The 27,222-nt window shown below is 52.7% G+C and overlaps 1 protein-coding gene across 3 annotated transcripts in view; it reads right to left on the bottom strand.

The window, feature by feature from the left end:
• The window catches only part of PLXNA4 (plexin A4), a 362,426-nt gene that overhangs the window by 57,493 nt on the left and 277,711 nt on the right, over positions 1–27,222 (bottom strand). For all 3 annotated transcript variants that reach the window (XM_057733462.1, XM_057733460.1, XM_057733461.1), the window contains 5 exons: positions 17,234–17,434; positions 10,061–10,157; positions 9,474–9,664; positions 5,447–5,598; positions 896–1,013 (listed from right to left, as the gene is read on the bottom strand). In XM_057733462.1, coding sequence (XP_057589445.1) covers positions 896–1,013; positions 5,447–5,598; positions 9,474–9,664; positions 10,061–10,157; positions 17,234–17,434 — 759 coding nt within the window. The remainder of the gene's footprint in view (positions 1–895; positions 1,014–5,446; positions 5,599–9,473; positions 9,665–10,060; positions 10,158–17,233; positions 17,435–27,222) is intronic.

Here is a 27,222-nt window from a genome sequence, read left to right as displayed (position 1 = left end):
AGTTTTGGAAATGATACGATGTATGTAGCAGGGAACGTGCTCAGGTCTCCAGCATCCCTGTCGTCACAAGGCGGGAAGGTTCCCAGTCCCCCTGCCCACAGAACCCCTCACCAGGGCTGGTCGGGCGGTCTTTTCAGGGGCCGGGGTGGGGTCCAGGCTGGAGGGAATGTGAGGGTGGGGGGTGAGACCTGCAGAGAGGCCGTGGGGTGGGGAGGGAGATGTGGGGGAGGGTGCTGGGGCCGGAGGGGGTAAGACGGGGGCGGAGGAAGGTGGAGTGTGGCTGAGATGCGGGTGAGGAGGTGGGGCTGCGGAGGGCAGGGGATGGGACGAGGATGAGTGGGGATAATGGGATGGGAGTGGTGGGGTGCCAGCGCACAGGGAGAGGGCAGCGTGCAGTAGGCATGGAGGCCGCCATCGACACCGTAAAGGCAATGATACTGGAAGCACTCGATCGATTTCATTGAATTTTCACAATAATACCATGGGGTGGCTACCACTACCATCATCCCCATTTTACAAGCGGGGACACCGAGGCACAGAAAGGTAAACAACTTGCCCAAGTCCACCCAGTGAAGAAGTGGCAGAGCCAGGGCTCAAATCTCAGGCGTCCCGAGGCACAGCCCACACCCTCACCCACCGTGTCACGCAGACCCTCAGCCAGAGGGGGACACCGGGGCCCGAGAGCCACAGCAGCTTCCCTGGGGCCGCAGCCCAGCCCAGCCAGGACGTGAGTCCAGGTCTTCCTGACTCCCAGGCCTGTGCTCTCAGGCGCTGCAGGACGGGACTCCCACGACCTTGGCCTGGGTCTGCCCACAGAGGTCTAGAAGGGCTCAGCAATGATGGTAAAGAGGTCTGTGGCCTGCGGCTGACCAGGCCGCTGGTGGCCGGGACTCACCATGAAGTAATACAGCTGCGAGGACCTGGCCATGAACTCGGGCCGACACACGGCCACACAGATCTCCACGAAGCCGGCGTGCTGGCTGGGCTTGGCCTCCCCCATCTCACACACGATCCTGCAGGGAGGAGAGGACAGACCCATGGGTCACAGGAGGGGCACAGGCCTCCCTGACGTGACCCCTGGGCTCCACACCTACCCAGGCCTCCTTCTCTGCTGTAAGATCTCAGAGATGGGCAGGGGAGGAGGAGGTAAAAGATATCTGATTCCTCCCTGTGGGGGCTCCTCTGTAATTCTCAGGATATGAGGAAGTGTGACCTACAGGGGTCTCCTTAGACGCCCTTGGTAAAATGGGGTGCCTTGGGGAGGACCCCAGACACTCAGTCCCTAATTCATGAATTGTCCACTCAATTTTGAATTAGAGTGCAGGTAATGTTTCAGCCAAATAACTCAGAGAATACAGATGGCAGGGCCCAGAGAGGTAAAGTGATTTACCCAAGGGCACACAGCCATCAGACAGGGACCTCTGAGCAGACCTAAGGTTTTCAGGTCCTCGCCTAGGAGCTCTTTGCTGCCAAGGCATGGACTGCCCCAGGCAGTACTTTCCGCTCCCAGCCCCAGCCGGGAGCCTGGCAGGGGAGGGGGTGTTCATGCTGGGGGGGAGGGGGAGGGTGGGGGGAGAGTCGTAAGTTCTTCCCTTTTAAAAAATTTTTATTGTTTCAGTTACAAAATTGGTTCATACCCTTTGAAAACGAGACAGGACCAAAATGTGACCGTAAAAAGTAAGCGTGCCTTTCTTCACTAATCTCTCTCAATAGTGTGGTGTATAAATCCTTGCAGACCTTTCTCTAGACCTATGCAAATATGTAATATATATAATCTCCATTTTACAAATGAAGAACTGAGGCACAGAAAGTTTGGCAGCTGGTCCAAATATACATATTTGCACGTATATCCACAAGTATGTATATATATTCATGTCTGATATTATACACACACATAAACACAAATGTTGTGTATATATACACACACATACAATTATATACAAACATACATATGTAAGGAAACATATACATGACTTAAAAAAAGTGGAACTTTTTTTGAAAAAAAGCAGAATGTAACCACCCATTGTTTTGAACCCCTCTCTTTTTACTCAACAAAACAGCATGGACTCTCCCTAATGTCACAGTATACACAGCTGCGCTTTCTTCTTTTTAACAGCTTCATGGTATTTCATACTATACCTGTGTCATCTTTTGTTTAACCATCCTCCTATTGTACATTTAACTTACCCTGATTTTTCTCCTACTCCAAAGAATCCTGCAAAATGAACCAACATACACACCTCCTGAAGCAGTGCATATTTATTAAGATAGATTTCTGAGAAGGATTACTTGTGCTTTTAATGTATGACAGTAAAGGGGACTAATGGTTCAGAAGGACCAAAGTGATTTTTACTTCCATTAGCAGCAACTGAGTGGGATTACTTCACTCTTTGTCCAACACTAGGGACTATCGGTCCTTTGAAAGTTTTTCTAATATAATAGGCAAAAAAAAGATCTCATTTTGATTTTTATTTCCCTTATTACTGGTGAGGTTGCATGTATTTGTGTGTGTGTGTGTGTGTGTGTGTGTGTGTGTGTTTAAAACTTATATAGCCTTCCCTGTGACTTGTCTGAAGCCCTCTCTTTCTTTTGCTGGTGGATTATCTTCTTGTAGGAGCTTCTGAACTAGGAGAGTTAACTTTTCTCTGTAATAAATATTGTAATTATTTTCTCCCAGTTGATCACTTGTTTTTCAACTTGGTTTGTAAAGTCTTTTGCTACTCGAAAGTTTAAAGCTATCTGTGTGGTTCAATTTGCTCATTCTTTTACTTTATAGCTTCTGGGTTCTATGTAGGAGTCTAGCAAAAATATACATTTTTCTGTCCAGATAACATAATTAATACATGTTCAGTTTTTTAAAAAGTACATAAAGGCACTTGCCATACCTACACTCTACCCCCACCCCAATTGCATCATCCAGAAATATCCATTGTCAATATCCTGGTGTACCTGTTTCCAGTTTTGCTTTCCTTTTATGAAATTAATTATAAACTCTGTATTTTGGGGCTTCCCTGGTGGCACAGTGGTTAAGAATCTGCCTGCCAATGCAGGGGACACAGGTTCAAGCCTTGGGCTGGGAGGATCCCACATGCCGTGGAGCAAATAAGCCCGTGCACCACAACGACTGAGCCTGCACCCTAGAGCCCGTGAGCCACAACTATTGAGCCCACATGCCACAACTACTGAAGCCTGAGCACCTAGAGCCCATGCTCCGCAACAAAAGAAGCCAGCGCACTACAATGAAGAGTAGCCCCCACTCTCCCCAACTAGAGAAAGCCTGCACACAGCAATGAAGACCCCATGCAGCCAATAAACAAATAAATAAATTTATTAAAAAAAAAAAGACTCTGTATTCTGCTTGGTAACCTGTGTTTTCATTTAATGTACCTTGAGATATATGCCTCATCATGATGCTTCTACAGTATCAGAATTAATGGTTGTGTAGTTTACTGTGCCATGTATAGACAATAATTTATTAAATTAATTCCCTGTTTTTAGATATATAAATTTCTCCTACATTTCACTCTTATAAATAAGGCCAAGCTAAGCATGCTTGCAAATAAATATTTGTGCATTCTGTTTATTTAGGGAAAGTTCTAGAAGTATTATGTCCAAGCTAAAGACGTCTGACCCGCATTGCCAAATTGCCTTCCAGGGAGGTTGTCCCAAGTTACCCTCCCGACACACGTGTCTGGATGTACAGTTTCTCACGCCTCTCATCTGCACTGGGTGGAGATTAACTTTTAAAAATTGCTCCCCATTTCACTGGTTACTACTGATGTTAAACCTTTTTTAATGTGGCTTCAGTTCTTTGTCCTGTGACTTGCACATTCATGCTCTTTGCTAATTTTGTGACAGTGGTCTTTTATCTATAGAGCCTCTTTATATGTTAAGAAAGAGCATACTGTAACAGGGCATAACCACATTCTCAGTTTCACTCGTATTTTTACTTTGTGCAAAATGATTTGGGTGCACAAGTTTTAAGTTTTATGTACTCAAATCTCCTAATCTTTTCCTTCATAATTTTTTCTTTTGCAGTTATACCTGGAACACCTTCCATTTCCTGAAATCAAATAAAGTCTCACCTGCATTTTCTCCTAATCCTTTCACAGTTTCACTTTTTACCCTTAACTCTTTAATCCATCTGGAATTTATTTTGGTGTATAATGTGAAATAAGAATCTGATATTGTACTTTTTTCAGGAAGTGAAATTGTACCATTTATTGAATGAGCTTTGCTTTCCTTGCTGATTTGAAATGTCACCTTTATCACATACTAAATTTTTATGTAACAAGATTCTCTTTCTGATGTTCTATCTTATTCCACTGATCTGACTAGTACCACAATATTTCATCATGTGGCTTTATAATATTTTTTATATCTGACTATGCACGTCCAGAGTAGGGCATTTTAAAATTCCCCAAACCATAATCACAGTAGCAGCCTGCTTTGGTTTTGTATTAGGAAGGACTTGAAAAGTTGAAGGAGCCACAGAAAGGTCTTTGGGTCAGTAAGGGATGATGGACCAGGATAGGTCCTACCAAGACTGGAACCTGCAATCATCTGATTCATTATGAGCGCTTTGGGAAGAACTGGACGGAAGTCAAGGAGGAATTGAGGACGGCAGGGCTGATGGTTCCAGAATCACAAAATCTGGGCAAGACTCAGCCAGCACAAGCGTAAAGACACTCACCTACCTAAGTGAGACCTTGCAAAGAGTCAATAACGTATGCACACGGGGACAAGCGACACGGTTTCACTCAGGGAGGGGCAGCAAAGAGGCTGCAGAGTATAGATTCTGTTGCGCTGGTGAACATTTATTTCATGCTTGTGTTTGCTGGGCTGGAAAATTGTATTTACTTATTTACAAGGCAATACATGACTCACAAACCTCTCCTGCCACGTAGGTTAGAGGTCAAGGTTACTCATGGAATGGCCCTCTCAGTGGACCAGCAGACTTTGCTGGAGAAAAACAATCCGAGTCCCCACAAGCCTGAGAGTGGGCGTGGAGGTTCATTTTCAGCCTCCCTAGAGAGGAGCACAGGATTTTCTTCCATAATTGGGGAGGACAGGAGTGGCGAGTTAGGGACAGCGGAGGGAGCCAGGGTGAGGAATGGAACTCACACGTCTGCAGATTTTGACTTTGCTTTGTCTTGCTCCTACTCATACCCACAGCCCAAGGAGGTAATAATCACTTTCCCTTTCTCTTCCAACCATCTCCCCTTCCCCTTTCTGGACCTCCCCCAATATGGCAGCTAGCTAGTTCAGGGGCTGGGGAGTTGTAGGAGCCCCCCACACCCTAGAGTGTCAGGGACATTCTCCTTTTCTGTCCATGAGCTCTAAGACCATCTGTTGTGGATCAGGCAAGATAAGTCAACATCAATGGTCTGTTTATATGGACTTCTCGTTCCTGCTCCTCCCCACTTCTCAGACGGCCTCCACTTACTGTTCTGCAGGGATGTAGCCATCCACCAAAGGGCTGCACTCCACACCGGCCACCTTGACGTGGGAGGCGATGTCCCGGAATTCCAGGCCCAGGTTCTCCCCTCGGATGGTGACCTTGGTGCCCCCTTCCCGGGGTCCCGTCACTGGGATTATCTGGGAGGAGGAAGCACAGTAATCAGGCACCAAGACGGAACCATGACCCGCCTGCTGATGCAGCAGGGAGGGGCTGCTAGCTCTTTCCCATCTCCACCCCATGCCCTGAGTCGAGTCCAAGTCCACGAGGGCACCCAGGACTGTGACTGTCAATGGGCAGCAGCTTCTAGCAGAATAGTCTGTGTTTGCAGACGGTTTTAGGAGTAGGGTTCAAAGCCTCTTGTTCCTCTTCCCACTTCATAGAAGAGATAGAATGTGACCTGCAATAGTACTGGGTAATTCATAGAAAAAGTTGGGATTAAAGCTTTCCAGCATTTGCTTGTGTTGGTTCCACTCTCAATGCAAATGAACAAGCCTCCTATCAATCCACAACCCTCCACACAATGGCAGCCACCCATCCGTCAAGAGCCTTGTCAAAAGTCACTTCCCCATCACCAGATGGTCTCTCTGTCTCTCTCCACTGAGACTTCGGGACACCTTCTTTGTGCTCTTTTCATGGTATCACGTGTGTCTGATTCCCCATCCTGCCTCCTCCCACCCCATCCTCTTCAGATTCTGAGTCTCTGAGAGCAGGGACGGTGGTTCCTCCCTTCTCTGTGTGGACTTTTCAGTAACAGCACCATATTTATTTCTTGAGTTGTAACTGTACTGAAAAGCCCAACTATCCAAGCAACTTCCTGGAGTTAGAAATGCACTTGTCTCAGCCCCTCTGCCTTCATTGTTTGACTTGGTTTCTAAGGAGATGGGTTTAATTTAGACGTTACCCTCATACACTTGGCCAAAATGACTAGCTTTTCCTCCTAAGACGTCACCGTTGATGCTGAAAACCCATGATTGGAATGTCAGCATTCAACAACCAAGGGCCTGTTTGAGATGGGGCCTCTGCAGAGTTCACACGATCTAATTATGACCTCCAATAGTGGTGACCTTAGTGGCAAAAGAATTCCATGCTAACCTCTCCTGGCATTTGACAGACCAGAGACGAGCCCATTTCCTGAACACCAGCACCTGCATCTCAGCTGGAGGAGCCCAGATAGGCCACCTCTTAATATTTCCTACTCTCTACCTCCCCCCGAGATTACAAGTAGGGGTTCCATCCTGGGCGGGGGGTGGTGAAAGATGGGAAGGGAGTTTGCTGGGCTTTGTAGGCTATTTACCTACAAGGTCAAGATACTTCCTGCTTCTCACACATGTAGGTGTGCACATCTGTGAGTGAATGGGCATGAGTGTGACATTGCACATGAACATTCCCACTGCAGTGGAAAAAAAACCAAACAGGTTCTTTGGAGACACAGGCTTGTTTCTGTGTTAGGGAGGCAGACAGATAGAGGGGAGTGGGCAGAGGGAGTCCCTGTGCTTCCCAGATGCCTGCCCAGCTAGTCTCAAAGCGCCACTGGCACCTGGCAGCAGCATCTACATGATATTCCAGACCTGGCTTGTCATCCTGAAAAGCGAGTTATATCTCTGGCCCAGTCCTTGGTTCCCCAGATCCCCGGAGGGCCGATGCCAGTATGGAGCCAGTAAATAGCCTCCGTCGCAGGGAGATTTGTTTAATTTGCCATCTCCTCCCTGTGATTTTCTTGGTCTCAGGCCAAGAAGAAAGCAAGTCCCGCCGATTTCGCCAGACACTCCATTAGCAGTCCTGAGAGGCAGCCCCCGGGGGGATCGTCCCTTACTACGGGCTCTGAGGGTGGGGGTGGCAGGAAAGGAGGGAGGGGGGCCCTCACCCAGACGTGGGGCCAGGGGCATCCACATGCCCTCCTTCTCCAGATAATTCTGTAGGTAAAATCCATATGCATCTTTCCCCAGTTTTGAGAATCATTGTTGAGGTTCCTACCCGTGCAAGAGACTGAAGTCGGGGCTAAATGAAGCTCTCGGCGTCTGGAAAACTAAGAATGTGGAGAGTGAAGGGGTAAAGGGGGGGCGCACGTCTAGAGGGCCAGCCTGAGAGGCTGCTTTGCTGGATGAAGCTGCTTACTCATGAGTTAAGCTCCTCCCTGCTCTTACACATCCCCGGGGTGCGAGCATCATTTGTGAGGGGAGGAGTGAGGGAACGTATGGATGTGTTTTGCCTTTGTGGTGGCAGAGAACAGCGGTCCAGGAATCAAGAGACCTGGCCTGCAGGGCCCCTTTGATTTACACTTTGGTCAGAGTGAATCCGAGCATCAGTCTTTTATGTGGAAAAGGGTGATAATAATCCTGGCCCTGGAGGGCATCATGGGTTGAATTGTGTCTCCCTAAATCCGTATGTTGAAGTCTTAAACCCCAGCTCCTCAGAATTGTGACTTTCTTTGGAGAAAGGGTCTTTACAGAGGTAGTCAAGTCAAAATGAGATCATTCAGGTGGTCCTAATCCAATGGGACTGGTGTCCTCATAAAAGGAGGAGATTTGCACAGAGACACACATGGAAGGAAGACAACGTGAAGAGACACAGGAAGAAGGCGGCCGCCTACAAGCCAAGGAGAGGCGCGTGGAACAGACACTTCCCTCACAGCCCTTGGAAGGAACCAACCCTGCAACACCTTGATCTCAACTCCCAGCCTCCAGAAAGGAGAGACAATACATTTCTGTTGTTTACAGCACTTGGGTGCGGCAGCCCTAGGAAACCACACAGCAGGGTTGTTGCAAGGCCCGATGAAGTGAGGGATGTTCGCCCTGTGATTGTGCCCACCGTTGCTGGGGTACCAGATACGGGCGTGTGTGAAACTGCACAGAGCTGGATGCCCAGTCCACCCTCACTATGGATGGGCAGACAGAGCTTCCTTCTCCTCTTCTTCCCTCTCCCCCCAACCCGCGGCATTATTATCACCAGCACCAACCATGGCAAAGAGGCACCAAGCACCTACTATGTGCTAAGCGCTGGGCCACAGGTGCAGATGTGTCAGACACCATCCTGTAAATGAGACATGCACATCTCCTCCTTATTTTATGAGAAGGGCAAGGGATCCCAGCCATCGTAGGGAGTACCTCAGGGGGTCTTCCAGCTGGGAGTATCAAGGTGAAGACACCAGGGCAGTGATGGGCTTGGACACGTGATTTAACAATGATTTTTAACAACGTGATGATGACCGGGGGGCGGGGGGGGAGGGGTTGATGAGATCTCTGCGGGCTGGCGTGCAGCCAGGCATTCTGCACGGATTCGCTCATATAATCCCTGTCACTCCCCTGGGAGGTGGACGCTTCGACCCACGGCACGGGTGAGCAAGCGGAGGCCTGGAGGTAGAGATGAGTTAGCCACAGGGCACCCAACAGTGAGTTGGGATTAGCAAACGGAGCTGGGATTCAAACCCTGTTCGTCCCCCGTGACCCCATTCCCTACCGCTCTCACCCTGCCCTGCCCCGCACTGCTCTTTGCTCCACCGCCTGTGTCCCCTCCATCCCCTGAACTCTGCTCCAGGTCTGTTTCTGCCATTTTACAGCTGAGGTCTTGCTTTGTGTGAGCCCTGAGGCCTCTCCACGCTGACCTGCTCTGCCTCTCCAGGGCTGGGCTCCCCTGACCGCTGCGCGGCCTCCGCTCACTGGCTGGTTGCTTAATGAGGCTGCTGCTGATGGAGCTTTGTGGCCTTGTCACCAGAACTCTTGGAGACAAGAAAGGGGTGTCGAGGACTTCGAGTCCTCTCCGACACAGCTCACATGGGGACTCCACAGGACAGGAGAATCCCCTCTGCTCTCGACCCCTCCTCGATGAGGGAAGGACCTCTGAACCAAGCCTAGAGCTGCTGCGGGTGTGCAGGAAAACGAGGATGCCTGCAGCCAGCTGGGCACCTGGTGGTCACAGGGATGATGGACATCATGTCAGGCATGGCTTTCAGGGCCCAGCCCGTGGCAGGATGGACCTCAGCGGCCCCGAGCAAACCCAGTGGACCATGGCTCACCTCTGTGATGCGGGGGTTCGTGCACTTGCTGTTGGCGCCCGACAGCTCCAGCCACTGGCTCTCGTGGATGGGGCAGTGCTGCCGGAGGGTACACTGGCCTTGGCCCTGGCACCAGCCGCACTCGAAGTCCGGGTCCGCCTTGAGGCACAGCCCACAGCTCTCGCGCATGGCGCCGCACTTATAGAGGTGAACTGCCGGCAAAGGGCAAGAGGGGCTTGGAGGTGGGGGCGGGGGTTGGGAGGGGCCCAGGAGGACGGACCCGCCTCCGTCCTGATGATGGGACACGAGGCAGCCTTGTCCCCTCAGCCCTTCAGAGAAGGCCTGCGAAGAGGAACGTGGCCGGGCAGCGGAGGCCCCCCACGCCCCCAGCCCCACGGCTCCGGGGCCCTCTTCCAGCCAGCCCTGCTCCCTCCGCAATCCTCCCAGGAGCCACCCGCCCACACCAAGGCCCCCGAGCAGTCACAGAGCAGCGGGGGTGCTGGAGAGGCGTGGAGGGCGGGCTTGGCCTGGGTCAGGGATGGACTGGCCCTGCCCACGAATGGGAGCTGCCCTGCCTCCCCCCGCCTCCCCGGGCCCTCCTTCCACACCTTGGTTCTGAGCTGGGTTGTCAATGTTGAAGTGCCCGTTCCACACGACTGTCAGCTCCACAGGCAGATTGTTGATCTCCATCCCTTCATAGGAATACTGCAGCCAGCACCAGCAGGGAAGCAGAAAGCTGGGTCACAGACATGTCTAGGGAGGGCCCACTGCTTGGCCTGGTGTCCGCGAGAGCGCATGGGGCCAAGGACAGGCCAAGACTGTGCACATGTGTGTGAGCGCACAGGAGCACGGGTGGGCGGGGTGGGGACACACATCTCAGGGGACCAGAGCAGGGGGTCAAGGAGCTAAGGCGGGGAGGAGCCAGGCCTGGGTGGGACACCCATTTGGAACGTGGGTTTACAGAGCAGATTTGAGCAAGTGGCTTGGCCACCTTCTGTGGAGGCCGGCTCTGCCCGCTGGGCTTTCCCCTGGAAGTGTAAGTGAGGGAGGGGCCTGTCCCCTCCCTGGCTGCCCAGGGCAACTTTGGCCTTTAGGCCTTGCCAGGCCCTGGGTGTGATTCGGGAGCTTTAATTTCTAGGACGTATTTCAGGGGAGGTGGCTGCTTTACCAGAGACCTGGCCAAGCCTGGTCAATCGCAGCTGGGAGTGGCTGCAGAGGGAAGAAATGAAGGAGCTGAGTGGCTGGGTGCCAACAGAGAAGAGGACCATGTGGGAGCTCAGGGGGGAGGTGGGAAATCCTGAGGTCACCACAAACCCGGGAATCTGGGTCAAGACTCCAAGGGCTCTAAGACAGAGCAGGGGCCCCCGTTCCACCGGCTGGGCATGGGGGTACCTGCCTCTAGGCCTCTGGCTCTGCTTCCCTGCCCAGGTCTCCTTGGAGTCTGATGTCCCACCCGGCTGGGTCCACCCCATGGGACTGTGGTGCTAAGGCAGGGGAGGGGGTGAAATAGGAGGTGCCTCTCGGACAGCCCGCAGCACGCCAGCTCCCGACTGCCTTCTGAGGCAGACACTTCTCCATCCCCGGGGAAGGAGGGTAGACGGCAGGAACTCGGAGCTTGCCCCGGGCAGCATCTCCAATCCCTACCTGGCGATTTTCTCATTATTTCACTAGATTCTGCCCACCACAGGGGGTGGGATGGAGGACTGCAGCTGAGACAGGTTTTCTGCAGAGGAGGGGCTGAGGGTGGCCAATTTGTTGGAAGCGTTCAGTCCAGGGCACTCGGTCTGAAGTTGTGTTTGCAGAGCCAGCGGGCTCTTTTAATGCAGAGTTTAAGCTTGGAGGGGCTGGGCCGTGGGGAAGTTCGTGGCTGTTGTGGCAGGAGCGGATGCTCCCTCCTTCACTGAGGGGACAGGAGCACAGAAACTCGGAATGTGCCGGCTACAGAGGGTCTCAGGGCCTCTGCCTCTGAGCTTATCCATAGAGGCTCCTAAAGATGTTATCATCCTAGTCTGGGAAATTGCCCTGTATTCCTGAGTGACAGAACGTGCACCATGCCCTGTCACTGTCCTCCTACAGAAACATAAGTAGGGTGTGTGTCCAGCCTTCTTCAGGCTCTAGCCTAATGCTCCAAAATTGTTCACTAACTCCCTGGTGATGACACTGCTACATGCAGTGTTTTCCCCACAATGGTGGTGGTTTGCAGTGCACCATCCACACTCCTGTATAATCTCCCTCGAGATCAGTGACACCTGGGCCAGGGCCAGGCTCCGGGCTGAGCCATAGAATAAAGCAAAGCTCCCTAGTCCCGTGGAAACAACACTGGAGAATTTTTTTTGATCATCCCATAATTCAGCTGGTGACTCATAAGCTTTTTGCCACGCAGCCCAGTAACCAACTCCCCAGAGACTGTTTTGCATCTAGGTGGGTCATTCCAAGTCGTTCTGAGTTTTCTCAAAAAAACCTCTTCCACTCTAGACTGGTGGTTCTCACGGTGGTCTATGGACCACCTTTGTCAGAATCACAGGGGAGTGTGGGGTGGAGGGGTTTGAGGTCTACTAAATGCAGATTCCAGGGCCCCACCCAGACCTGCTGAATTGGAATCCCTGGAGACAGGAGCATTTCCAACGAGGTACTCTAGTGAGTCTGGTGCTGCTACAGTTGGAGAGTCACTGCTCTTTGCCGTCTGCTAGCAGCAGGGAATCAGAGGACTGCCAAGGGCGAAGTGTGTAGGAGCAAGGGGTGGGGGGGATGGAGAGAACACTTTCCAGATGCCCCTTCCCATTTCCTCCTCTACCCAAGCTCTGCTGCCACCATCCTTCCCATCCCCCTTCTCTAAGGTCCCAGTCGGGGGGAAGGAGGTAAGGGCCAGTGTCAGGCTGCTCTGATCTCTAGGAGGGATGCCGGTGGGGTCTAAGTCAGCATCGGAGCCAGGCCCCTGCCTCTCAGGTCTGGGTCTGGCCAGGACCCAAAGTGGAAGCAACAGCCAGCAACCTGGGCTGTGTTGGCCAAAGATCAAGAGACCCTTGAGGCCCCTCTCAGGAAGGACCTGAAATCCCCCAGAGAGCAAGGCAAGACATACTGCCCGAGTGTGCATGGGAGTGCCTGCATGCACGAATGTCTTAGCATGCGTGCTGACGTGAGACGAGGTCGTGCACATCCATTGGATCTATGCGTTCAATGTGCGTGTGCACGCGCGTGCACACGGGCACACCCATGCGCTGCTGTGAAGGGGCTCCGCAGTGACCGGCTGAGTGAATGTGTGCAGAGGACCCGAGCCTCAGACTCCCCACGTGTAAAGTGGGAATTACACACAGCGCGTACCTCACGGGATTGTTGGGCGGCTTCGAGGTAACCACCCGAGGCTCTGGGCACAGTGCCTGTCGCAGAGAATGAGTGCCTCAATGTTACTGTGTATTTGAATCTATGCGTGTACACTTGGGGATGCTGTACAGAAATATACTTGTGTTCCCTGTGTTTATGTTTATGTGGAATAATAATAGCAGCACTTATTGAGTGTTTCTGCACCAGACACTTGGTACATATGGAGATATGTATATGAGAACACTTATGTGTTCAGATGTGCGTGTGTGGATGCGTGCGCGCGCGCACATTTTCTTTTTGAAGAAAATAAAAATAAAAAAGCGTTTAAGGATCAAATATGCTGGGCATCGCGTCCTCCTCCTTCTCCCCACTCCTGAGATCTCAATTCTGAAATACCACAGAAATCATGGACCCCGGTGTTCCCCCCCACCCCCTCGGTCTCTAGGGAAGTCACTCTCCTTCCTGGAGATGCCCTCTCTTCCCCTCGACCTGCATCCTGCAGAGGGAGGGGCGGACTGCAGCGGAGCCTGGACCACTGGCTCCCATCCCCCACCACTCCCCACCTCCGCTCCACTTAGCATTTATACAGCTCTCTGTAAGCAGTGGGCAGTTAATCTGCACAAAGCCCAGAGCTGGGGGAAGAGTGTTTCAGGCTCCCACAGGCCAGGAGGTTAAGTGTCTCAGTCAAGGTCTGGCTCATGGTGGCTCAGCTCCTGGACAGCGTTGCTTATTACCTGGGGAAAGTGTGAACCTCGGTTTCCCTATCTTCTACAGCAAAGAGAAGACCTCTGTATAATTTGGAATTTCTCCCCTCCAGCCATTCCCTTGTCTGAGATATTTTGCTGGTAAGTTCTATCATTCTATCACCAACGTAAGACACCAGTGCATGCTGTCTGTCTGCATCTCCAGGACCCCAGAGGCTCAGCAGACCCATTCCCAGCTGTGTTCCGGTAAAGCAGAAATGGGGACAAGTTAGCCCCTCACTGGTCTCCCCGTCCTTGTTTTGCATGCAGTAAATTGGGGCACCACGAGAAACCATGAGGCCACTGTGGGTTGGTGGAAGCTGGGCCTAGAGTCCCAGGGCTTCCCAGGGCACTGCAGCCAGCCAGCTGCCCCCTGCAGCCCACTGCGCAGGGACTGAGGGGCGGGACCGGGCACTATTATTAGCAGCACTTGACATTTCCTGGAGCCTCTATCTAAAGGAGGCCACGAATACCCACAGTTGCTCCTAACCCTCCCCCAGCTGCTGCCTGTGAGCTGCCCAGTTCTCCCCCTACAGACTCCTGAGGGCTACGGTGATTGGTCCAGGGCCTGTCCCCAAATAGTGGGCTGGAAGTGACCTGCCTGTCCACCTGGCCCTGTGTCATCCCATGCAGAATGTTCCTGTGTCTCTCTTTTCCTTCTCTGCTCTGCTCTGAGACCTCTTGGTCACCCTCCTCCCTCTGCCATCACAAACAGAGGGAGTAGGGGCAGGGGCTGGTTTCTCTGTTAGATCCTTCTCTCCTCCTCCCTTCATTCCAGAGAGCTCATTTAGGAAATGAAACAACAGTAACTCTTCTTCCACTATCCTCTCTGAGGCAGATCAGGCCCTGCTATAAAGTGCTCAGTTGCTGGTTTTGGCCTAACCTTTGGTTAGGGGGTGTGCTATGAAACTGGGTTCAAGTTCTGAATTTGCTACTTACTTGCTGTGTGACCTGGGGCTGGTCACTTGCCCTCTCTGGTCGTTAGAGACTCCCCCCTCTCAGGTCTATTTCTGCCCTGATGGTAGGTTGGTTGCTTTCCATAACTATGGTAAGGGAGGCCTGCCCCTGATCATGACCCCCAAATTCTTTTAAGAAAGTCACTTGACAGCAAGCAGCACTCTGGCCCAGATAGACTTTCAACTGGGATCCCACTGATTCCCTGAAAAGGGAGGCTCCTGGGAAGTCAGAGCTGAACCCTCCTGAACTGTGTGATTCCAGCGGGTCCTGGTAGGCAGTGGGGACCCTCCTGGAACCTACTCTTTGTGAGGTACATCTCTTGTTGCCTCAGTTTCTAAGACTTTAAAATGGTAGAGAAACAAACATTCCCATCAACTTCCTTATTAGGGTTTGAAGTGAAAAAGGCACCGACGGCTGAGCTGGCTGAGCTGCTTTGGGAGCAGCGCCCTGGAGGCGCTGAGAACTGTCCGGGAGGGTGGGAAGGCCTCCGGGGGAGCCTGAAGTCCAGGAAGCCAGAGTTTAGTGCAGGCCCTCTCCCACTCCCGAGGGGAGGGCAGGGGCTGGGCAGGGAGCTTAGAAGTCATGTCCTCTCCTTGGCGGTCCGAGCCTTGGGCTCCCAGTCTCCAGCCCCAGTGTCAGCGACTCCCCCATGGTTCTGCTGTCTCCAGCCTCCTGGAAGCAGATCTGGAGGTGACCAAGCCCGTGTCACCTGGAGGTTGGCTGACTGGGCAGGACCCCCATGGACCCTTGTGCAGGGCCTGGGGCCTCCAGGGACCAGAAACAGATTTGACCATCATGCCCTGGGGCATCGGGCTCTAGGATGTGAAATTCCCACACAAGGAGCTGTGTGACCTGTGATTTTTCAGATCCCAAGAACTCAACATCAGACCAGCAGACGCCCATGCTGGGGGGTCAGCAGTGCCTTTCCTTGTCCCAACCAGGGTGCCAGAGCCAGGCTCTCCAGGGGGCACCACAGAGGAGAAGACCCGGCCCTCACCTGCCTGGCTATTACCTGGGGTAACTTCCTCTACTCAACAGAGTCAGCCAAGGCACAAGGCCCGTGAAGCCCAGTCTTGTGACGTCCCCACCCCTCTCTTGGGGGAACTCAGAGGTTGCAGACTCTGTCTTCCTTCCTGATTCCTGGATCCCTGGGGCAGCTTCTCTGAGGCATCAAGGCCGTTCTCTCTGAGGCCTGAAATCCCTACAAGCTTTCTGCTGAGTCATTTGTGAGGCTCACCCTGACTCTTCCCACGGGACTTCCTTACTGGGGCGAGAATCATTTGAGCTACATCCTTGGGGCTGGTCTGCTTGGCCTCAGGATTCACAAGGAAGCAGAAGGTGTTTAATATCCCCTTTGCTTGCAGGTTTAATCTGGGGTGCTGCAGAAGTCTGCAACACAGCCTGGCCGCCAGGGGACAAGGGAGATATGGACATGGGAGGCATGGGGACACATCTGGGGTTTCAGAGGTTGGGAGGTCAGCCCCCAGCTCAGTCCCAGTAATGCTGAGCAACCCTGGGCCAGCATGTGAGCCTCTCTGAGCTCCATTTACCCCTAGACTGCTTCCTGCAGGAAGAGTGGGGTGTCCCAGGAACAGCTTTGTCCGGGACTCTCCTGGTCCCACATCACATCCCCACATACACTCACTGCCTCTAAGTACCCAGAAGCAATGACAGGGAGGAATGGCCGGCAGTGCAGTACAGGAGGAGACCCCAGACTCAGGCCCGGCCCTGCCACTCACTAGCTGTGTGACCTAGAGCATGTCACTTAGCCTCTGGGCAGAGGGGGGTTACCCCGGAAGTGAATGGAGACTGAGGGTCAGTTTCAGGGCCTTGCACTCACCCACACGGCCCCTCCTACGGCCTGCCTGCGTATCTCATTTGTGTTGATGTCTTTCATTCTTTAGGAAGGTCCCCCAACTGTATAACCCTCAGCCCCACAAACCCAATCCTGCCCCTGCTTCTCAGCCTCCAGTTTCACTTGTGTACAGTGAAGAAAAATGTAGGTTTCACACAGCTTGAAAAGGTTAAAAGTCTTAAACTCTAATGCTTGTCTCTGAGCATCTGGGCGAACAGAAGTAGCTCAGAAAGAGAGAATGAGGGAGAGCAGAGCAGGGGCTGGGGAGGCGGCAAGGCCAGCGGGGGAGCCGGCAGGCAGGTGGTGTACTGTTAGGGCACCCTGTGTGGTGACTGGGGACCAGGTGAAGGCCATCACTGGCAGGGCACCGCGGACCCATCGTGGGTCCGGCATGGACCCAGTGCAGATTTCTAAATATAGGGCAGGGTTTGTGTGGATCTACACAGCGCCCCCAGGGCAGCTCCCTCCTGTTCCAAGGCTCCCTTTGCAGATGCCGGTCTGTCTCAGAAGCCTCGTGTGCTGGCAAACAGCCTCTGTGTGGGTGCTCAGGCCGAGGGGGGCCTTTGTGGGCTCCGATGAGGCCCTCAGCTCAGCCCTGGTAGGAAGTCAGGGCCCAGGGTTCCCAGAGCTGCTCTCAGGAAGGACGATGGACACGCCCTGCAAATACGTCTGCTCACAAACAGCGCTCAGTGGCCCCACGGCTGGCCCCGCAGCCCCCGTCAGGTCACCACGACAGGGCCACACCTAAAGGCAGACACGTGGCGGACTTGGCTGGGCCGGCAGGGTTAGGGGAAGCGGTTGGGCGGGGAGCTGAGCGGTTCTGAGGGTGTCCGGGGCGGTCCTGCCGGCTGAGCTGATCTGACCCTGGGAGCGCGGGCGGGCCGGGCGGCGGGGCGGGCACTCACAGAGGTGTTCTGGCACTGCACACTGGAGCTGTTGAAGCGCAGGGCGGGCACCCTCTGCTCACTGCCTTGGATGCTGAGGACGCACTCGTAGCCCCGCTGCCCCGACTGCGGCTGCGGCAGGTTCTTGGCCTTGAGAGTGATGGGCTTGATCACCTCCACGGGCACCAGGATCTTGTCCACGCGCAGCAGCTGCGGGCAGTCCTGGGGGCAGACAGCGAGGCTCAGGTTGGGGTGCAGGAAGCCGAAGGTGCAGGAACCCCCCGGACATCACCTAGATGTTCGCGGGCTCCACCCTCCCAGGGGCTCACCACACAGGGCCCTGGGCACTGCTGACCGCCCCCGAGCACCACGGGGGGAGGCAGTGGGACGGAGGAACCCGGGTGCCGGCAGCACCCCCAGGAGGCCACTCCTCATGGAGGTTGTCCCTGCCTTCTTCGGTATCCGTTTCAATGCACTCCAGACCCTGTGGTCCAGACTCCTCGTGGCCCCCTCTCATCACCCTCCTCCCCTAGCAGACGGACCCTGCTGGCTGGGTGTCCTGTCCCACTTTGGGCTGACGACTCCTTTGCCTCGGTTCCAGGCTGCCAAGAGTGGGGACAGAGAGGCCCAAGTGAGCAGCTCCGCAGTGACGCAAAGCCCGAGGCCGAGGCTCTGGAATGTGCGTCTGGACCACAGCAGAAGGGGGTGGGAGAACCTTCATAGGCATTTGGGAATGTTCTGAAATGAGCCCCAGAGACCTTTTAAATCCAGAAACTTTTGACTGAGCTCTGGGGATGGCCTGACTCCAAGGAAATGGCCCTCACAGCAGATACGCTCCGAGTCCCCTCCAGACGGGCGTACCGCTCGTCCCCTCTGCATCTGGGGACAGAGGAAATGAAACACTGGGCCCCTTTTGGCTGCAGCAGTCAGCTCTGTCCAGGGAGGGCTGGGGGGAGAATGGGGTCAAGTAAGGAGCGTGATGCTCTGCCCAGCTGGGAGGTGGGAGCTGGTGTATGGCTGGATTCTCACGAACTGGATGGAGGAGACTTGTCCTGGGCAGGCGTGAGGCCCCGTGTCGGGCAGGTCCCACCAACCCCAGATGCCTCCCCCTGCAGCACTGTTGGGGACATGCCCACCAGACAGATGGCTTCTGGGCAGGTTGGCCATCAAAGGCACGGCTCACACATCCTTCCTGAGGATGCTTCCCCGTGGGCTCATGGCTGACTCTTGGGCCCCCTGACCCGAGCTCTCTTCTCCAGCAAAGTAAGGCAGAAAGGGGGCCAGGGGAAGGGCAGAAGGGAGGGGGTCCCAGGCAATCAGGCACCCGGCAGCTGTACCCCCTGGGTCTGAAAACAGACACGAGTTCCTTGATCACTGAAAGCTGGAGGAGGGAGAGCTCTAGGGCAGCTGAACTTCTGACGAGCTGCGGAAGCCTGAGCACATTACACATCAGTCTCCACTTTGAGACTCAACTTCCTCATCTGTCAAGGACACATTCAGCTCTAACCAGTCCTGATTGCATGATTTGGGTGGCCTCACCTCTGTCCTTCCTCATTACCCTGTAGCCTTGCTTTAGGGGAGCACCCCAGGCCCATTAAGCAAACCCCCTCCTCTCCTCCAGGCTGCCCGTGCCGTTATCCCGAAGAGCAGCTCGAGGAAGAGCAGCAGATCCAGCAACCCCACTTCTGAGTCTGCATCCAAAAGAACTGAGAGCAGGGAATCCATGAGATACTTGATGCCCATGCTCAAGGCAGCAGTACTCACAACAGCCAAAAGGTGGAAGCAACGGAGGTGGCGTCACAGGTGAATGGCTGAGCACAATGTGATGTATATACACACAATGGAATGTGATTCAGCCTTCAAAAGGCAGGGAATTTAAACACATGGCACGTTGTGGGTGAATCTTGAAAACATTATGCTGAGTGAAATAAGCCATTCACTAGAGGACAAACACTACCTGATGCTACTCACATGAGGTACCCGAGGTAGTCAAATTCAGAGACTGAAGGTAGAATAGTGGTTTCCAGGGGAGGAGAGAAGGGGGAGTTAGTGTTTAATGGGTGCAGAGTTTCAGTTGGGGAAGATGGTGGTGATGGCCATACAACAATGTGAATGCACTTACTGCCGCTCAACTGTACACTTTAAACTGGCTAAGAGAGTAAATTTTGTGACATGAGTATTTTGCCACAGTTTAAAATGAATGAAACAAAGAGGGGCATCAGGGAGGCAGGCCAGCAGGAGGGGTGAAGAGATGGCGGATGACACCTGAACCCTGCCTGTGGCCTTGAGGTTCTAGAGCACGTGGGTCTCCACGGACCTTGAGGTCCCATGTGGAGCGAGCGTCTTAAAGCTCCATCCTGTGCTCTTGCCTCTGCTGCCGTCTCAGCCCCTGCTCGGGCAAGAGGAGAACTCAGGACACAGAGAAGACAAGAGCGACTTTGTGCAAAGGATAAAGCTCGGGCCAGAGCGGGAGGTGTGTGACGTTGGGGACACAGGAGAGAAGATTGGTGAGAAGCGGGGAGTTGTGAGCCAGAGAGGCCGGGCCCGTCCTGACTGCAGTCTTCCCTCCACCCGAGGCCCTGGGAGCTCTCCGTCTCCTAAAGCCTGCACAGCCTGACCTTGCCTCCTGCGACATCCACATCTGCCTGGGGGAGCTGCGTCTAGGGTTGCATTTGGATTAAGAGTAGAAGAGCTGGGGTCTCTCATCCCCAAGTCCTAGAGGAAAATATGGCCGCTCACGGATGGTACACGGAGGGGCTCTGATTCCAAGAGTCCTCTGGACCAACCCAAGGATCCCTTCTACTTTGCAAAGGAGAAACCAAGGCAGGGAGAGGAAAAATAATGGTTCAGTGTCAGCAGATATGCCGGCAGCTGAAGAGCTCAGATGCCAACCCACCATCTTTCCTCCTCTTAAAGAAAGAGGCAAATTCTTACTGGCAGTAGGACCACCTGAGGATGGTGTGGTGGCTCAGAAGGATCTCCCAGAGAGTAGCTCGGGACCAGGGGGCTCTGAAACTCTCCTGCGGTGAGCTGGACACTCGACTGGGGGCTGGACAGTCCTGGTCCAGGATGGAAGCTAAGCCTCTCTCTCTTCCCCTGTGAGATTCTCACTGAGGCTTGTTACGAGTTCTCTAATGAGTCCTGATGGCCAGTGGCCCCATAAAGGCCTCGTTTGCATATAAAAAGGTTGGCGGCTCTGAGACTAAGTTCATTAATAATAATTGGAGCGGCCCAGGGCTGGACTGGGCCCATTTTCCTCTGGTGGCGCTACTGATTGACCCCAACGTCCCTCCTAATTGAAATGTAAAATGGCAATTTTTCCCTAGGCAACAAGGCATGAAGGGACCACTGCCACCGTGCTGCCCCCTCCTCCCACCCCAGCTCACCAGACGCTGCCAGGTCTCATGCTGAGATCCCAGGTACAAAACCACCTCTGAGTCTGAGGCTCATGGTGGGAAATTTCAGAGCAACTCCCATGTTTCTCCACGACTCTGATGTCCTGTTCTCCAGCACTTCGGCCATGGGCCTCACCTTTGAGCTTTCTTAGCTAGAAAGAACCTGGTTTGGGAATCCCAGACGTGTAAGTGCACGTTCATCTTCCTGCTGCTAATTTGAGTCCTGAAAGGCCTCTAAACATTGCTTGACTTCACTACGCATGGGGGTTAAAAATTCATTCTCCACAGGGCCGTGGGTGGGGGGAGTCCGTGAGCTACCCCACATAGCGCATCTGGTCCAGAGGGAGCAAGCGCTCAAAACACGCGTGTTCTTTCCTGGTCCTTCCCCTCCGTTCAGGCTGCACCTGGTCCCTCAGCGGCTCCCTTTTCCTATCTCGGTTCCCAAGGATCCGGCTCCCCTGCTCCCGCCCCTGTGTGCTTCTCCGTGAACACCCGTCAGCTCCCACGGTCCAGCTTCCGTATCCACCCCCCTGGGCTTCGAGCCTGACAATTTCAACAGCTCTGAGTGCCCCAAACACAAGGCAGATGGGTAGGGAGGTCCCAGCTCTGTTCGCTGCTCATCTAGCGGCAGTCCCCTCTTCTGGAAAGTCCCGCGTGCTCTGAGACAGGACCTCCACCAGCCACCACGTGGCCTCGAGCAAGTCCCCAGACCCTCTGAGTCACCTCATCCATAAAATGAAGAGGCTGGTTTGGATTCCGTGAATTTTATGGTCGCAGTTCTAACATTAACCCAGTAGATAACCTGGGACACCTCCTCATGTATCCTTTCTGAGGCTGTTTTCCCATCTCTAAAATGGGGGTAAACAATGCTTGCTCAGCTCGCTCAAAGTATGGATCACGGTATGCTGGAGGCGGTGGGGGACGTTGCAGGGGAGGTTGGTCTCCTGAAGGTGCAATTTACCTTCCAGGAGGGAAGTGTTTTAATAACTGGTATATTGCAACCTGGCATTGTCATACAGGCGGGTATGGCTCTGATAGGCATTGTGTGATACTGTTATTCCAGCTAAAACAGCTAACATGGTGCAAGGGATACAAGACCTCAACCCAGTGCACATCCCACCACCCCCAACACCTTACACACATTTTGCTGCGCGCTATCTTGTTTCATTGAACCCCCTCCCCCCCACACAACACATAACACAATATGATCACCCCCCTGTCCATGAGAAAGAAATTAAGCACACCAGTGATCTCACTCCTCCCCACAACGACCAAGAGCGAAACACTCTCACCATCACCTTACTGACTTCTGTCCCCAGGTGATGATCTAGCCCCCTTACAGAATTCCTTAACAACACACTGCCCTTCTCTTTTCAAGGAAGATATTTCTCCGGACAATCATTTGAAAGGGCCAGCTTCTTGGAAGGTAGACAACACCTGCATGTAGCAAGATTATTTGGAGACAAATGCATACAATAAAAACCAGATTCTTATTGTTCTGGTTATCTGTCCTCCGGAGGCTGTTTTGCCCGTGGCTGCGTTCTGCAGTCCTGAGAATGGGCTGAGGTTGGGGAGAAGGGTGGCTTGAGGTGCAAGAAGATCTTTAATGTCTTGGCTTTTAGGAAGTGGCTCCAGCGGGCTCCAGGTCCACCATCCAGCCCTGTGCACATTTTGGTTTCCATGAAATGCACACACAAGTAAAGACAGCACCACTAATTGCAGGGCAAGTGTTAACACCAAGCCGACATATGAGAGCAAAAAAGATGCCTTTCCATCTACTATGTCCAGCATGTCGGTGGCTGCTTTATACAGAGGTTTCATTGCATGTTTAAATAATTGAACATGGACATAAAGAATGCTGCCCAGCTGGGAGAGGAAAAGCTGCCTTCAGGGCTGGTGCTGCCTGGGGAGGGGTGGTAGGCTATGGATTTACAGCCCCTAGTGTGTTTACAAGATGAGGGCTCTAATTCTCTCAGTTGTTACTGTAAGAGTGGGGGGATGTGAAGCTCGGGTGGGGGGAGGTGAAGCAGGGAGGTGGAGCTGGGAGGGGGCAGCACAGAGGAGCGGTTAAGGAATAAGTAATTTGCAGGTCACCTCTCCCCCCATGTCACCTCAGCCCCCATCAATTCCAAAGACAAGTCAGCCCCAGCCCCAACCAACCTCCCAAATTTACACGCACCTTCTCAGACCCATGGTACCCAATACAAAAATGCAATGCACCATATATTTTCTTTGCTGTTCCCCAAGTTTATAATGCCATTAGCGTGATCTACGATGGGCTGGTTTATGGAGAGAGCAAAGTAATAATACAGAAAGGAAATACCCATAACCTTAAGCGGGGGAGGGGCAGATGAGATTGATGGAAAGTGCAATTGAGTGGAGAAATGGCAACCCAGTAATGGAATACCTGCAGTGGGGGTGGTACATGGGGGAGCAAGTTCCTTAGCTGGGTTTGGCTTTGTTTTCTCAATGGAGGGTGAAGGGCATGGCAAGGATGGTTTTGCTCCCTTGGGTTGGGTCCCGGGAATGGCTCCTCTAAGAAGGGGAGCTGAATCGCTGACGAGGTGGGCTGGCCTGATCTCCTTCAAGTCCAGTTGGGGGTAAATGCCCTTGGCCTGCTCTGTCTCTGGGCATGGGGCTTATTTCAGCAGCTGTCCTGGGGCCCGGACTTTCCCTGCTTTGCCAGCTCTTCAGTCCTGGGGAGGACTGACCTCGGGATTGGCAGATTTTCTGATATCCACTCTGGCTACAGATTCATCTCGGGGGTATCTGAGTGGTAGGGGATTTGGGGAGAACCTTTCAAGCACAGTTTTGGAAATCAAATAGAATTCATTTTGCCTCTTCTGATCTTACAACGGTTCTCTGGAGTAAACACTCTGGTTGAACTTGAAGAAGAGGGGCTGCAGGAACTTCCTCTTTGAACCTGTATGTAGTGGGCCAGATGTGCCTCGACTTCCTCACAAAGCCCACCCAGCCTGCAGCCCAGAGAACACAGTTTCAGCCGCAGCTCACTGTGCTTTTCAGTTTAGATGAGAAATAAAAGCAAATTAGTCCATCGAGGATAAATTCTTGTCAATGGATTTGCTTTTCCACGAAAGTTCACCTCTGTTCCCCAAGGATCACTGTTATTAAGTGCGTGGGCATGATGAGGGGCTCAGGTCACCCAGCAGAGGAGCCAGGGGATTCCAAAGCCACGTGGAGACCAGTGGCCCCTCCCACTTGGTGGAGGTGAGAGCATGGCCCTGTTCGTGGCTGCCCCCATGAAAGGCCACTTCAGTGGGAAGCAAGGAGTCTTGGCTGATACTGGCAGAACAGGACTGAAGAATCTGTGGTCCCACTTCAGCTTTCCCTCACCTTCCTCTCCCTCTCCTCTTTGGTAGCCAGCATCTGGCAGCTGATCTAAAGACCCAGGGTTGTTATCACAATGCCGTCATTAGTTGAAACAAAAGCATTCCTTGTAACTGGAATGTAGTGACTATAAACGACATATGTTACTGGGGGTTCCATTTCTAATAATTGTAATTACTCAAGAATACTTGCCGTTAATATAATAACAACAATGATTGACCAGTTCTCTGTTCCAGACCAATAACTTCACCTGAATGCACTCTTTGTTCAGGAAAAAAGAAGAGGTAATTCAACATGCCTGGTGACAGTCAACAAAGCCAGTGTTGAAACTGGAAGAGGCCTGGATGAAAGACTTCTTAGGGATACAGGATGCTGCTGGGGAGTTGAGGGGCCACCTGGCAGCCTCCCTCCTGGCTAACAAAAGGCCTCTGTCTGTATACTCACACTCAAAGGTTGAAAGCAAATGAAAACCTAGGGATTTCCAGAAGAATTGCTGGGCCTGAGTCTCCCCTTCATTCCCAGGGTGGATCTGGGCCTGGAAGTCCAGGGATGATGTAGGCTTGAGGCTTTGTGAGCCCCCGTGTCGGGCAGAATTGGGAGACCTAGGCCACACTTGGACACTCACCCAGTAAGACCACTTCTTGGGTGTGGATTTCTCTTTGAGGCTCTCAAGATTATTTCCATTGATAATTACAGAACTTTAAGCAACCATGGGGACCAACGGTCTCATTTTACACATTGCTAAATACAGATCAGACCTACAGATCTCTTATACACCTTTAAACCTCCCACAATGCCTCGCGTATGGGAAACGCTCAGACCTGGGTAATGACGATGAGAGGGGACCCGCAGCAGCACTTTGGAGTATGCTGCCATGAATAAGCTCTTCCCCTGGCATTGGAGAGGGGCCACTTGTGTCTGGAGACTTCTACAAAGTCACCTTTCAAATGTGTAATTTTCTTTGCTACCCCTTATTCCTGCTACCAGCTCTTCCCAGTAACAAAAATATAGAAAACAAAACAACGACATTTAAAAAAAAATCATCGTATTTCCATTAGCAGCCGGGTTTTGTTTTTTTTTTTTTTAAGCTCTGAGGACAATGACCTTCTTCTGCTGACCTAAAATGGCTGGAATCAGCCAATAGTCCACAAATATTTATTTACTTCTTTTCCCCTTGTCTCCACAAAGATGCTGCTATAAGCATCATGAGGTGGTGGACTCTGGCCCCTCCTCTGTGCTGTGTTCAAAATGGTCCAGTACTGAGCTGGGTAGAATGCAACCTCCGAAAGTGAACCAGGAACACAGCCTTAAAACGTCCTTCCCTTAGAATAAATAAACATCCAAGAAAAAGAGAAGCCAAAGATAATTCCATTCAGTGATGTGATTAGAGAGCAATGGCATTTCCAAGTTACCTGGGAGCCTTTCACTGTGATGGCTTGCTACTCTCACCATAAAAGGGCTCATATAAGATGGAAAGAGCTGGGGGACCACAGCGGTGGGTTAGTCCCTCTTCACATCACTTCATCTGTCACGTTCCTCCGGGCTTCCTCCTCTGCTGGGGACCCCGGCACCACACCTTCTGAGGTTCTGTGAATCCGCAGTGACCTTTGCCACCACCAGGTACACAAGGGTACTGTACCTGGCTTGCAGGCTGGGCACTTGAAGACATTACTCTTTTATGGAGATCCCTGAATTGCACTGGGAAATGTGGTGGGCTCTTGTTTTATTCTTTTCTAGTTTTTCTCCTCTTTCTGGAGAGCAGATGCCAGCTCCTTTTACATATTGAAAAGAAAGAAACTTGGGACAAGAAGGGCAAACAAGACAGAAAAAGCAGAAGTTTGAAAACCTCCTTCAAGGTAATTAAATGATTAGGGGCCCTTGAAATCCACCAGGTAGCTCAACTGTCTCTGTTTTCATTTTGTTCTCAGGCCTCTCCACACGTGGAATCCCTGCCAGATACACCCGCCCAGGAAGCTGGAGAGAGCCCGAGAACCTCTCCGTCTCCACTGCCATCAAGGTGCTTGTAGGTTTCTGAACAACACAAGAAGAGGTGCTCCCTGGGCTCTCAGCCCCGGTTCGGTGGGTCAACCAGCACTTCTTCTGCTCCTGACCCCACACCCTAAGACAAAGGCCCAGGACTGGGGAGAATGTACAGCCTTTTATCAGGGTCTCCATGCCACGGTGTGCCCCCTGGCTGTCAGAATCCTGTCTGTCCTATCAGCGTTAGCTCCACTCTGTCTTAGTTAAAAAAAAAAAAAAAAAAAGGCAGAGAATTGACACATAAAAACTAGATTCACATTCCTACTTAAAGCCAAGACATAACCTCTTTTCTGCCTTTCCCTTGGAAGGGATAATCTACATCTGGGTCTCTTTCTTGGATTATGAATTCAGAGCAGTCATTTCCAGCCATAGACAGACCCCGTCATAGAGGCAGAGGGCCTGGGTCTAGAGACTTCTACAGCCTCTTCTTGTTCTGGTCTGAAACCTACAAGTGACTTGATGGGAGCAGAGAAAAAGAGGTTTTCAGCCTCTGTCCAGCTTCCCAGGCGGGTGTATCTGGCAGGGATTCCATGTGTGGAGAGGCCTGAGAACAAAATGAAAACAGAGACAACTGAGCTACCTGGTGAATTTCAAAGGCCCCTAATCATTCAGTTACCTTGAAGGAGGTTTTCAAATTTCTGCCTTTTCCGTCTTCTTTGCTCCTCTGATCCCCGCCCCCAACTGGGATCATTCCCTGCCCTGGGCAACCTCACCATTCCTCACCTTTCGCTCTACAATGCATTGCTCTGCCCACTCTCTACCCAGAGAATTCCTGCTCAGCCACCAGGGCCTGGAAAAATGGGATGCGGGGCTGGGAGTTTCTCATCACCAGGCACAGTTCAGTCATTTTTCCCGGGTGAGGAGAGCCCAAGGCAGCAGATGCTGGTGGTGAGGAGTCCTTCCCTCCTCCCTTTCAGAGACAAGACAGCTTCCGTCCTGCCATTAAGGGTTTGGCCTAAGTTAGGGTTCCTAGTGGGGTGGGAGTCTGCGGGGGAGGGGATGGGGGCAGCGTGGTGGGCCTTTCTGTTCTCTCCATGTTCCTCCAGTCTCCCAAACAGCCCTGATGCTTCCTGCATCTGGACAGTTCCCTGCTCTCACAGCTATGCGTTTGCCACAGGGTTCACGGCACCTGTGTGGGCGTGTGAAGGGGGCTGGAAGGTACGCCCAAGACTTGGGGGTGGGGGAGATGTTGGAGCCTGTATGAGTCCAGCATTGGCTGAGAGAGTG

The sequence above is a fragment of the Hippopotamus amphibius genome, chromosome 4 (genome assembly GCF_030028045.1).
Source record: "Hippopotamus amphibius kiboko isolate mHipAmp2 chromosome 4, mHipAmp2.hap2, whole genome shotgun sequence".
NCBI classification, from domain to species: domain Eukaryota; kingdom Metazoa; phylum Chordata; class Mammalia; order Artiodactyla; family Hippopotamidae; genus Hippopotamus; species Hippopotamus amphibius.
The sequence above is the reverse complement of the archived record's forward strand: the minus strand, read 5'-3'. Positions and strand labels throughout refer to the sequence as shown.